This window comes from Durio zibethinus, chromosome 24, assembly GCF_047325235.1.
Source record: "Durio zibethinus cultivar Kanyao isolate XHJ-2024 chromosome 24, ASM4732523v1, whole genome shotgun sequence".
NCBI classification, from domain to species: Eukaryota; Viridiplantae; Streptophyta; class Magnoliopsida; order Malvales; family Malvaceae; genus Durio; species Durio zibethinus.
Genome location: NC_143185.1, coordinates 18688260 through 18701004, shown reverse-complemented (window position 1 = coordinate 18701004; position 12745 = coordinate 18688260). Strand labels below are relative to the sequence as shown.

The 12745-nt window shown below is 34.8% G+C and overlaps 3 protein-coding genes and 1 pseudogene across 4 annotated transcripts; 1 reads left to right on the top strand and 3 right to left on the bottom strand.

Annotated features, from left to right (window-relative positions):
• Positions 1–940: 940 nt before the first annotated feature.
• Positions 941–4108, top strand: LOC111317042 (putative glycosyltransferase 7 pseudogene; annotated as a pseudogene). Its single transcript, XR_016333311.1, has 2 exons — positions 941–2438; positions 3722–4108. The product of XR_016333311.1 is annotated as a putative glycosyltransferase 7 pseudogene (transcript).
• A 103-nt stretch (positions 4109–4211) lies between these two features.
• LOC111317041 (uncharacterized) lies at positions 4212–6715 on the bottom strand. The gene is made up of 2 exons (XM_022919349.2): positions 5895–6715; positions 4212–5011 (listed from the first exon to the last, which is right to left on the bottom strand). Exons 1-2 carry the CDS (start codon positions 6641–6643, stop codon positions 4357–4359), a joined length of 1404 nt encoding a protein of 467 aa, XP_022775084.2. The 5' UTR covers positions 6644–6715; the 3' UTR covers positions 4212–4356.
• Positions 6716–7223: 508 nt separating this feature from the next.
• LOC111316435 (uncharacterized) lies at positions 7224–9880 on the bottom strand. Its single transcript, XM_089753469.1, has 10 exons — positions 9834–9880; positions 9612–9751; positions 9320–9432; positions 9023–9212; positions 8747–8961; positions 8586–8672; positions 8318–8473; positions 8158–8229; positions 7776–8083; positions 7224–7606 (listed from the first exon to the last, which is right to left on the bottom strand). The coding sequence occupies exons 1-10, from the start codon at positions 9878–9880 to the stop codon at positions 7477–7479; spliced, it is 1458 nt and encodes a 485-aa protein (XP_089609595.1). The 3' UTR covers positions 7224–7476.
• A 1215-nt stretch (positions 9881–11095) lies between these two features.
• LOC111316178 (uncharacterized) lies at positions 11096–12261 on the bottom strand. The gene has a single exon (XM_022918191.2). The coding sequence runs from the start codon at positions 11819–11821 to the stop codon at positions 11342–11344; it is 480 nt and encodes a 159-aa protein (XP_022773926.2). The 5' UTR covers positions 11822–12261; the 3' UTR covers positions 11096–11341.
• Positions 12262–12745: the final 484 nt, after the last annotated feature.

The following is a 12745-nucleotide window of genomic DNA, read 5'->3' as shown; positions in this document are numbered from 1 at the left end:
GAAAGCATGGAAAATAAAGCGTCCTCAAATCTTGTGCTTTCCGGCGATTGATTCCAAGAATGTTAATCTTATTTATGCTTAATAAAAAATTTAATTTTTTATGAAAATGAAAATTAGTATTACATTATATATATAAAATAAAAATAGATAAAATTTTAAATTTTTTATAAAGTATAAAAGATGAGAACAACTAATATAATACGTACTTTATATATTTATAAAAATTTAGTAAATAAATAATTAAATAATATAAATTATTATTTTAAATTAATATATTTTTATTAAAACAAGTATATATTAATATATATTTATAAAAAAATTATTTAAATATACAAGATAAAATTAAAAAATTAAAAAATAAAATTTTATTTTTATTTTTTTAAAATTTATGAATATAAAAATTATTCATATCTATTAAATATCAATAAAAATAAAAATATAAATAAAAATATAATTAAAATTTTTATTAAATATAAATACAAAAATGATATAATATAAAAATTAAAAAAAAAAAAACATTATATCTTTATATATCAAATCCATTAACATCGCTAATTAACCAGTAATCCATCTTTAAACCCAAACACTGTATTTTTCACTTTTTCTACGAGTAAGTACAAAATTAAACAGACATTTAAACGGAAATAACGGAAATTAGCAGCCCAAAGAGTCCAACTCACAATCTCTAGTTCAATCAAAACTGTCGGTGCTCAATCTCTCGTGTCAACCTCCTACATATCCTCCATCCGTAGTTCACGCCCCGCTTATCTGCATTTCCAGCCCGCGCATTTTAGCATCCCCGGCGCACCGAAACGACGCCACTACACTTTTAAAACAAACAGTAAGCAACCGCAAAGACATTTAAAACGTAACGGTGTGCACGTTTGTCTTCATTAATTACATCACCAAATCGCCATCCCTATTTCTGCCCCCCCCCCCCCCCCCATTTTTTTTCTTGTCGTCTTCTCTGTTAAAAACCTTTGAAACCAATCTCCTTAACCACCAACATAAAAGCCTCAAAACCCAGTTTTTTTTTCAAAAATGGTGTCTCCTGAGTTGTCTCATTTCCAATCTTCGCCCATGGCAAAACCTCGAAACCGGATGTTTTGGTGTCTGTCCGAAGGCTTTCTTTGCTTTGGTAGCGCTTTTTTAGCTCTTTTATTAGTAGGGTCATTTTGGTCGTTTTTCACTCCAACTCCTAGCATTGACCAAACCATAACCGAGCCATCGTCCAAGTTGAAGAAGAATCCGGTCGACTGCAGGGAAAGTGGGTTCGGAGTTAACTTAAAGTCCGACCCGAAAGACCCGACCTTTTACGATGATCCAGAGATGAGTTACTCCTTGGAAAAGCCGGTGAAAGATTGGGATGAAAAACGCAAAGAGTGGTTAAAGCATCACCCTTCGTTCGCCGCCGGAGCACGTGAAAGAATCGTTCTTGTAACTGGGTCCCAACCAAAGCCATGTAAGAACCCCATGGGTGATCATTTACTCTTACGTTTTTTCAAGAACAAGGTTGATTACTGTAGAATCCATGGCTACGATATTTTTTACAACCACTTGTTGTTACACCCCAAAATGGGTTCCTATTGGGCAAAGTTACCGGTCGTTAAAGCAGCCATGTTGGCTCACCCTGAAGCTGAGTGGATCTGGTGGGTTGACTCGGACGCGTTGTTTACTGACATGGAGTTTAAGTTACCCTTAGAAAGGTATAAAAACCATAACTTGGTTGTTCATGGTTGGCCTAAGTTGATTTATGAAAGTAAAAGTTGGACCAGTTTAAATGCTGGGATTTTTTTGATTAGGAATTGCCAATGGTCTATGGATTTGATTAATACTTGGTCTAGCATGGGTCCAATGAGTAAGGATTATAATAAGTGGGGTCAGATTCAACGATTAACATTCAAAGATAAGCTTTTCCCTGAATCAGATGATCAATCGGCTCTGATTTATTTGCTTTATAAAGAAAAAGAGAAATATTATGATCATATTTATTTGGAAGGTGAGTTTTACTTTGAAGGGTATTGGGTTGAGATTGTTGGAGGGTATGAAAATACAACGGAGAGGTATTTGGAAATTGAGAGAGGGGTGCCTAAGTTGAGGAGGAGACATGCAGAGAAAGTGAGTGAGCAATACGCTGTGTTCAGGGAAGAGTTTCTCAAGGAAGCTGGGAATGGGAAAGGGAGTTGGAGGAGACCGTTGATCACACATTTCACCGGTTGTCAGCCTTGTAGTGGGGACCATAATCGGATGTATGCTGGTGAATCTTGTTGGAATGGGATGATCAAAGCTTTGAATTTTGCTGATAATCAGGTTTTGCGCAAGTATGGGTTCCTGCACCCGGATCTACTGGATTCCTCCACTGTGACTGAAGTTCCCTTTGATTACCCTGCTGATGAGGGTCCATGGTAAAACAAAACAAAGCAAAAAAAAAAAAAAAGGTATGGGTTTTCACTATTTTATGACACTGAGATTTAATTCTTATTTGGTTTCTTATTTTAAAGCTTTACATGTGAAAGTGTTTGCTTTTACTTCTATTTTTCGGAGGTGGGGGTGGGGGGAGCTTTCAAGTCTTCAAGTAATGCATGATTGAAGGATAATATTGTTTACTTTTATGATGGAGGAATGATGTTGGTTTTTGGTAGGTGGTGATTATGGGGTTGGGGGGATTAGAGGATGGTTTTGAGTGGTGCTTAGATTTGTTTTGACTAAATTATGGGCCTTTTTGCAAGCATGAAAGGGACTTTAGATATTCTCTGCCCTTTGGCAAATCAATTCTTTAGTTGAACTCATTTTCAAATAGTTCTTAGGTTTGGTTTGGTGGAGACCTATGAAAAAGTCCTTTTGAATTAGGTGGCATTTTTATGTTTGCAACTAATTGAATTCAATGTCACCTGTCTTTTTCTTTGAAGTATTTACAGTTTTTCTAGCTACTGATAATTGTACACATTTAGGTACTAATATCTTCACTATTTGGTGGAGTTAATTTGAAAATCTGTATGAATTTTTATAGGATTTGCAACAGATCATGGATTTATGACTCCAACTTCAAATCAATGATTAGTTAGTTCCAGTGTTAGGGGAAAAAAATAGTTTTGTTCTTTAATTTCTTTTTAGATGTTGAAAATTGAGTTTATCACTGGTTTATTCTTGTTTGTCGTGCAATCCAATTTGCAAGAAGAATGCTTGTTTTTTTTTGGTTGAACAAGGAGAATGCTGCACATACTGCTTTAGTTCCACATTACTGTTGTAAATGTGTGTTAGCTCAGTATAAGAAATAATTCATTACATAGTAGAAAATTTAATGTTGTTTGATTAGGAAGTAGAACATCTTCATATTTTCAGAATCGGTGATTCAATGATGATTTCAACACAATTTTAATGGCCTTGTAATTGTCAGAATCCATGATAGCTAGATTTTTAGATCATCTTCAGTTGATCCTGACATAAATGCCTGATAGGCTGACAACTATCTACCTTCTTTCTTTCTTTTCTTGGTAATTCCTAACTCTATTTCTATAAGGAGTGAATTGCTCTTTTTTTTTTCTTTTTCTGTGGTTTTGCTTTTATGCAACAATGGTGAAAGAAGACTATTGCCATTTATATGTATTCAGAATCAAGATGAGATTTAAGCTATAGTGGCTTTTTGCTGCAGCAAGAGTTTATAAGCGAATAATCATGCTATTATAGCTGTGAAGTTCATGATATTTCTTTTGTTGAACAGAAAAGACAATAGCTGGTAGCTACAGTGAAGCACGGCTCGCATACTGCTGCAATCATGGCATGACTCCTCTGCCCATCCTTTCTAGTCACATGGAATGTAGTTGAAATTGGGAATAGCTGCAATTGTATATTGGCGTCTGATTCTTCTTGGACCAATGCTTAAGAGTACTAGTTCAACTTGGGCCACATCCAGCAGAAGTTAGTTCATTTGGCATAATGATTTTGGACCTTCTGTCACTGGAACTTTTGCTTTGAATGTGATTGTTTACATGCTCTTGAGATTTATAGAAAGTGCTATGTCTGTTATCTTTGGTCCTGGTTCGGGCAAACATGTAAAGACGTTCATCACATAGCATTATAATTTGGTCTGAGTATCAGCTTTTTTTTATTATGCTTTTGTGCATGAAACCTCCATTCATTTTGCGTTGATCACATTATGCATGAACGGTGTGCCTTGTTTCTAGCATGAAAATATGAGTTGGTATTGCATATAAATTACAATACAAATTCACCATTGCGATGAAAACTACCAAAATAATATGTCAGACAGAGAACAATTGCAGTACCGCAATGTTTGAAGACCGTTAACAAGGAAACATGATATCACAAAATCTTCAACTCAACATAAAGGAACTATCAATCGTGCATGGCAGCAGCATCATCTTCCCCACCATCATCCATTGCTGCTTCATTGAACATGTATTCTTTTTGGTACTCCATCAAGTACTGTGTCGATCTCCTCACATCTAGAAACAGACTGTAAACACGAGTGATATCCTGTACTTCCACGACCTTTCCCTTCCGCTTCTGACAATTCAATGCAGAGGCAGTGATCAGATGGATTGCATATCTCAAGGATGTCTCATGCCCAATTTTTGTCAACAGTTGTTTTGCATCTTCAGACATCTCTACATCTTCCTCTTGGCACCTGATATCTAGAATCTTGCGAATTTCATCCACAGAATAAGGTTGAGTAGTGATGATTAGTAGTCGATCAAGAAGATCAATTGGAATTCCATGTGGGGATTTGTAATTTGTGCCTCGGATCGTAGTAATTCCTCTGTTGGTAGCAACAACCAAGATTGGGGCCATCTCATTCTCAAGGGCACGATTCAGGAAGGAAAAGCACTCGATATCAAGCATGTGCACCTCATCAATAAAGAGAACACCAGGCACAATTTCTGCCTTTCCTTCTTCCCTCCACTCTGCCACCTTTGTATCAATCTGTTCTCTCACCTCAGCACGGATTTCACCAGTATCACCTGTGAAAAGAGCAAGAAATCCCTGTGTTCTGAAACCGAAAAATAATAAGACATCAGATGATAAACACAGAATTGATAAATCTCCATAGTAGATAGCATAAAACTCCTGTAAAGTTATAGATGGCACGCTAATATATCCTAAAAGGAGACTAGCAAAGATAACTGCCTAAAGAAAAAGTTGCACCGGATAGACAGTCATTGAGCTTACCATCAAGTCTTCTAGGGAGAAATTTCACGCTAGTGAGATATATTTGAACAAGTTATGATGTGTGTATCACACTTACTAAATGTCTAAATCTGACTAGCCAAAGAACTGTAATAGACAAATTCTTCCCTAATAGTCACAAAACAATGGTACAATCTCATTTGTTTGAACAACAAAATGACAAAGGATATGTATTGATGGTATAAGGATGTCACATATGTTGGGTTTATAAACATTGGAAGAAGCTAGCCAGCCAGCAACCATAGTGAAGAACCAATGACTTATGGGAGATCTCTATTATAAGCTATTTGACCTTCTTTATCCCTTCACAAAGCTCTTAACTTGCAGAATCTCATATTTCAATAGCATTATTACTAGTTTGCTTTAAACTTGTAAACCAAATCCATCTAACTCGTTTATTCTTCCAAAAAGATAAAGGTTTTTTCAACCAAGCTCATATACTTATGTTTTGCTTTCAGAAGCAAAAGCTAAGTAGCAAATGAAACAATCAAACATTGTCTCAATTATTAACAGACCATAACAGCTCTAAACCAATCTCAGAACAATAACAGATAAACAGTAAATCACCCACTTCATATATCAGTCACAGCAAAAATTCCAGACTTGAGAGATCATATTAAATACAGAAACAAAGTCAAAAAACTGAAAAGGGAAAATTTTGTTACCAAAGACAAACTCGAATTTACCTGCTATTAATGACATCAATCTCATGAAGTGTAACACAATGAACAACTTCTTTCCTCTTCTGCAACTCTCCATCCGGACATTGCACGAACTTAGTTTGGGGTCCCATTGCATCGTAATCCCTCGACCTCGAAAACGACCTCCCAAGCTTTGTTATTTTCCCAGAAGCTTTATCAATAGCTATAACATCCCCACTCTGCACTTTCTCTTTCCCTAATGCCTCAATCATCTTCGCTCCTAAGTCATAAACGGTTTCCATATCTGTCGTTTTAAGAGTCAATTTTCCTGTTTTCGAAGCCGCCCCAGAAACAGCCGGGCGGTCGATTTGGATTTCAACGACTTCGCCTTCAATTACTTCGGTTTCTTCCTTGATTCTTACTCCGATGGACTTTCGAAACGCCTGCATTAACGCTTCAGTTTTCGACATTTCGAGGGAGAAGATTTCGCTGCCGGAGAGCATAGCAAAAGGGGTTTCAAGGCCTAAGGACTTTGCCATGCCCATGGCGATGGCGGTTTTGCCAGTTCCAGGTTGGCCCGCTAATAAGATTGCACGGCCAGCGATTTTTCCGTCTTTGATCATTTGGAGAATGACACCGGCGGCTTTTCGTGCTTGGGTTTGGCCCACCATCCCTTCCGAGACGTCGCGAGGCTCCAGGGAGGAGTCAAGGCCTAGGCCCCGGATATGGGAGTGGGCCCCTATTCGTTCGATTCGAGTCAGGTCTCGGCTCTCAGAGAGTTTTAGCTCCGCCATTGCAAGGAGCAGGATTTAGGGTTTTGTGTGAAAATTGAAATGGAGCGGGGACTGGTGAAGAAGGGCGACTGCGTGACGCTTTGTTAATGGTTGGGGTAAAGCTGTAATTTGAGGATTATTTTTAGAGTTTGGGTTGTTGGGCCTTGTGATTGTCAGATTGTTGCTTATTAGAACTTGGATCGATTAGCTGATGGAACCCAATATTTGCTATCTAACCCGAAATGATTTATTTTTGTGTACAAAGAGAGCAATTGAGGATAAGATAAAAATACATTTATTTGATATTTAAATGTCAACGTAAATTATCGATTATTTTTTAGATTAATTATTATATTATTAAAGTTGATATTTGAAGATTATGAATTTAAAAGAATTTAAACGCATAACATTCTCTTCAACCAGAGGATAAGAGTTTTAAAAATATATTAAGAACTTTAAAAAAATCCGAACATAAATTTATAAATTTTAAAGAACAAATCCATGAAATTAAGACATTAGTTTGGTAAGGAGTGTAAGAGAATAATGTTGTTTTTTGAGCTTTTTTTCTCCATTTTACTAAAAAAAATTCAAAACCACAGCGGTATATATTTTAATATTTTATAATATAATTAAACCACAAAATAGTTTACTTATTCTCTTATTTATACGCAATAAATAAAATATGCATAAACAAAACATAAAACCAAGAAAAATGGCTTTTAGCATATTTCCACTTCTATGATCACACTGGACAACAAGGCAACAAATCCGGCATCACTTAATTGGTAATGTCATTGCCACATGCACGAGTTATCGGGTCTTCAAGACAACTAGGAAGTAAAAGTAGCAGCTGATCACAAACGTTCCAGGGGAATCCATCTCTTGAACATGGCAACGCATTCCTTAGGATTGTACTCTGGAGCTGTATGACCCCCTCCCTGCAAAAACAAGCTCTCTCTGTCACAAGTCATTTTCTTCAATTGACTAAGCAATAGATAATATCATCATATTGCAAATGTGAAGTTGTTTCTATATTCTCGAGTATCTACACAAATAATAATAATAATAATAATAAGATACCCTTTGCAGCACTTTCAAATTTTGAAATTGAGGCTACATGGAAAATAAAATCTGTTTGCATTCATAGGCTTACCCTGCAACTTGACCGTCAACAAACCATGGCCTCCAATCATCAACAATCGAGAAATCCAGCGACTTAGTCCATGATTCAGTCCCACTTGTGGAACATGACATCACCACTTTAAAGAAATTTATAGTCTGCCTTTGCTTTGCTTGCATAAAGAGGGGGGAAAAAAGAGGACAAAGTATGGTAGCAAAAAACCTGTATATTAGAGCCCTGTGATCTTTTGTATTGAGATATGGATGATAGCCAACAGCACTCTCAACATCTTTGTCACAAAGCAAGCTGTTGTTACATCTTACCCATTCTCTTACTGTTCCCTGATAATCAATTTCAAGATTAAATTAATCTAACTTGGCTATTTCCCTGGTTGGTGTTAGGCTTCTATTTTTACCTTTCTGACATGGAGTGCTTTCTGGACAATGATATCATTTGCCCAAACCTTGCAAAGATAACAATTGTAGTCCTGTAACAAGGTTTAATCGATAGCTCAAATATCTAAACTGACGTACATAAATTAATGCTCCGAGAGAAAGCAAGTGGAAGAGATTTACTCGACATCCAAATTGTGGGAATTCAGCGGGCGAAAGCCGGTAGTCTTCATGTGTTTCTAGGAAATATTTCCGATTGTTGTCCAAACTATTCGGTGCGATAACGTCAGAAGGGCATTCAGGCTCCAGGATGTGCGGTTCGTTTATGCGTGCAGTGCACTATAAAAGGCAAAGTTGTTAAGCTAGTCAACATGGACAAATATTTCAGGAACATGATTCTAATGATGCTAGAATGAAATTAAAAATAGATCAGGTTCATTTTCTTTTCTACCTCTGAGATAGCTAGATGATCTTTTGCACACTTTACATTGCTGATATCCACTTCTATGTATTCTTCTTTACAATTCATTTTGGCTGACTGCAAAAATCCGTGCCAAAACATATATATACAATTTCCTTGAAGAATTACTTAGAATTAAGGGAATAGATAACTGAAAGTTTCAACATAGATGGTCGTGCATTTGTGTTACTCCATATCAGAAGCATTAGTGGAAGGGGTTTTGTCGTATAGTTCATCAGAGATAAGTGCCATGGGATGATAAAATGGAATCTTTGAGTTGTCATCAAATTTCGAATCTGTTTTAGGATTACCAAGCAAATAACCCTGCAACAATTGCTAAAATGTTGTAGCATTCTGGAATCCCAGACTCCACAACATAAAGGCATTTGTGAAGCGCAAAATTTATCAAGAATTTGATAGTAGAGCACTTACTTTGAGATACATTGCTAGAACGCCCATCTTCAATACCTGAAGCAGCATGAATAACCTGGTCATTTGCTCCTTGATTAACAACAGATAATGCACAAGTTTTGACTGGATGAACACAAAGTTACCATCTGATATTGCTTGAGCAATTATTGGAACAATCATGCCAGAGTACGAGTCACCGTTATGTATCTAAGACACGATTAACTAACCAATGATGAGACAGTACTGATTCAATAAAATAGTAGAAGAATTCCACATTTCCACCCCCATGTGTCTTTATTAAAGTCATCAATAACCCTAGAAGAAAAACGTGATAAGAGGTAAAATGAAAACATTAGCACATTGTGTCTGAGAACCTCACCCAGTTTCAAACATGAAGGGAAGTGAAGCAGAAAATCCAGGAAGAGACCTGATGATTGAGAAAAAAAGCTGCAGGCCTATACCAAACCATAACGACGACAATGTCAAAGCATACTAACTGGAAATACTTTGAAAACATCCTTGCAAAATGTGTAAATTTGGAACAGGAGCTTAAGACATGGAGCAGAATTTTTGAACTCTTAAAGTAAGAGATAAATTATTAATTACAAAGCTGGTACAATTTTTGGGTTTCAGGGGATATAGCTGCTAATTTCCCCAACTGCAACCCAAATACTTTTAAAAATAGTATTGAATCCAGTTTGTTACCAGATGGATAGAGAAGGAATGCAGACAAATAGTCATATGATCTATGTTAAATTGTTAACGGTTCTAGTAGAAAGTATTTATTGTTTTCACACTCTTAATGGCTTAATTAAACACTATAATCACTCCTTGATATAAAGATCCTTCAATCTAGCTTTTGAGGTGTAATCCATGAATAAGGGGGACAAGGAAACGCCCAACATGGAAATAATTGTAAGAACGATGTCCTTCCAACCAGATATAAAGACACCCCATTGGACATTGATTTCCTCACTGACAACCTTCTACCTTGTTCCAGTTACACCTTTTTTCATCATTTCAATGTAAACATAACTTTAAATCTCAATAATCATACGTGAATATTATAATATTAAATTTAATTATATTATATACGGACAATCATAATTGATATTAAAACTTTAGAAACTTTTTCATCAAAGGTTTGTCGGATTAAAAATTCATACAATTATCAAATTACACTAATTTAATAAAATATAAAAAATTTATACTTAAATGATTACATTAAATTATTTAAATTTATTTTATATTTAAATTAAATTTATTAACTTATTTTATTAAATATTATAATTATTAATTAATAATAATCCACTTATCGAAAAATTATAACAATGAATCCATAACAATGATGAGTTACTCAAAGATGGAACTTCCACCCTTTTTTGTCTCTTTTCACCTTTTAAGAGAGAGAGAGGACATTGTATGTTGGACGATTGTGAGTCTTTCTGGCTTGGGTTTGCGGTGGGAAAATACGTCAGGACTATGGCCTACTATGAATTCGAAACTGTTTGCTTGCCCTAGCAATGAAGGCAGGGTCTTCCTTACCTTAAATCATCTAGTCACAGTTCAACTCTTCCTAGATTTTTGCAATGGTAAATGGAGACTTTAGTAGATAAATTTAAAATATTTAACATGTACTTGAATTTGATAATTTATAATTTAAAACTAGTTAAAATCTCATTATTTTGTAATTAAAAAAATGTTAAGTAAAAGAAAAAGAATAAAAATAAATAGAGAAATAAATTATTAATAATTAACAACAATATTTTTGTTCTTATTCGTGATTAACTTAATAAATAACACCTCTGAGTGGCTTATTTTTCGCCGGATCTCATGACAATAAGAGGGAGGTTTTCGAACTAAATGACCATTTAAATCTCAGTATGTAATTTTTATTTAAATCTCAGTATGTAGTTTTCATTTAAATCTTATCACATAATTACATTTTTGAAATAAATATTTATTATTTAATTATAATATATGATTATAATAAATAATTAATTTTTTTAAAAAATAATTACATAACATAATTTGAATAAAAATAATAAATGCTAAGGTAAAGTAACCATTTTATATAATTCTTTCTCTGGTTTCATATTACTAAGCACAGTTTAGATTTCAATCTCCTGATTTACCAGTCAAAGAACAGAACTAGATTGAAACATACACTTTTCATTAAAATCATGGTGAGACAGACATGGGATTTCAAGCACCATATCTATCACCTATTAATATGTAGTAACATGTAAAGTCCTAAAACCAGTTGAACTCTTAAGGATTGACAAAAATAAAGAAACAACCAATACACCTTCTCCAAATTCCTTACAAATTTTCACTTAGAAAAAAGCACCTTTTGTCTTTGTAACAGCATGGCTCCTGCCCCTTTGGAAACCATCAGTCTTAACCTTCATATGATCTTCTTCAAAGTCACAAGGCTTTTCCTCATCAATCCTCCCAATCCCAACACTGCGACTTCTAGGCAAATTATTTGTCACAGTAGTGTTCGGAGACTGCCTTGCCTGTTGTCTTTTAAGAAGGTCCAACTGAACCTTGTTGCCTAAACTCCTTGTGGAAGCAACCCTCATAAGTTCCTTCAAGTCATCATCACCGTTGCCCGATTTCGTTGAGCCGACACTATAGCTCCTAGGCAAAGTATTAACTTGGCCTGTAGGGCACCCCATGACCGTGCCATAGCCAAGCTTGTCCGAGTATTCTGTCATGCTTTTCATGTAGAAATCCCTAGCCTTGACCAGAACCCTGATGGGTGTCTTTAGATATCTGCTTAATTTGCTTTCTTTGCTGCCCTTCGTGCTCATATTGCTTGAAAACTATACAACTATGAAGAAAAAACAGGATTGGTTTAGAAGGATTATAAAGGAGGGGATTGAGCACTATATAATAAGAGAGGAGGGGCCAGTCTTTAAAATTGCATGAAAGCGATTTGGCATCTCTTTACATTAAAATAAAAAGGATTGTTTGGCAGTTTCCAACATTCGTTTGGGGAATATGAAATATTGTATGAATTTTATGGACTTTGTCAAAGGCAATATTGCCCAAGGTTGTTTCATAATTCAAAGTTCAAACAAGCTTGCTTACAGAATGTTTGGCTGAAATAGTCGTCTGGTTCAGAATATTGAATCATTATTTCTCTCTTTCTTGTACTCAAATTTTGTCCATTACAATTAGACTGAGTAAGTTTCCAAAGCTATAAAGAAACCCCCAAACTAACAACTTAAAAATAAAGATATTTAAAATAGTTTTCGTCAGTGGCAAGTACTATGCAGCTTAATTGGTCAAGAATTCAGCTAGCTTGCTGGATAGCTTCAAATATTTTTTATGTTTTATTTTTATTTAACTTGATATAATTTGCAAATTTATAATATATCCAACCTATGAAAATAACGACGAAAGTGTATATATTCAAAGCATATCAATTATTATATTATAATATGCTAATATAATTAATATCTATTGATCCGAATGGTAAAAAATTTCAGTTTTTCTTAAATAAGATATTGATTTCGAGTGTGGTGAATGAAAAAATAGACTTAAAAAAACTTGTTCTCTTATGATATTCTATCTGACTCGATTTGATTTCAAATTAATTAGGGTTTAAAGTGACTATTAAACACTAAAAAATCTCAGATAAAAAAAATATTAATAGAATATTATATTCTTAATTTTATTAATCAAGAATCAAATCTTAATAACTTTAAATACTAAAAACAATTATTATATTA

What these genes read in the sequence shown, in the direction of transcription:
- LOC111317041 (XM_022919349.2), bottom strand. Translation starts at nt 6,643, where the DNA reads ATGGCGGAGCTAAAACTCTCTGAGAGCCGAGACCTGACTCGAATCGAA. An exon ending in ATTGATGTCATTAATAGCAG is followed by an intron (nt 5,012 to 5,894) that starts GTAAATTCGAGT and finishes TTTCGGTTTCAG; the next exon opens with AACACAGGGATTTCTTGCTC.
- LOC111316435 (XM_089753469.1), bottom strand. Translation starts at nt 9,880, where the DNA reads ATGGATTACACCTCAAAAGCTAGATTGAAGGATCTTTATATCAAGGA. An exon ending in CATCTATGTTGAAACTTTCA is followed by an intron (nt 8,673 to 8,746) that starts GTTATCTATTCC and finishes GGATTTTTGCAG; the next exon opens with TCAGCCAAAATGAATTGTAA. An exon ending in AAGCACTCCATGTCAGAAAG is followed by an intron (nt 8,084 to 8,157) that starts GTAAAAATAGAA and finishes ATTGATTATCAG; the next exon opens with GGAACAGTAAGAGAATGGGT.
- LOC111316178 (XM_022918191.2), bottom strand. Translation starts at nt 11,821, where the DNA reads ATGAGCACGAAGGGCAGCAAAGAAAGCAAATTAAGCAGATATCTAAAG.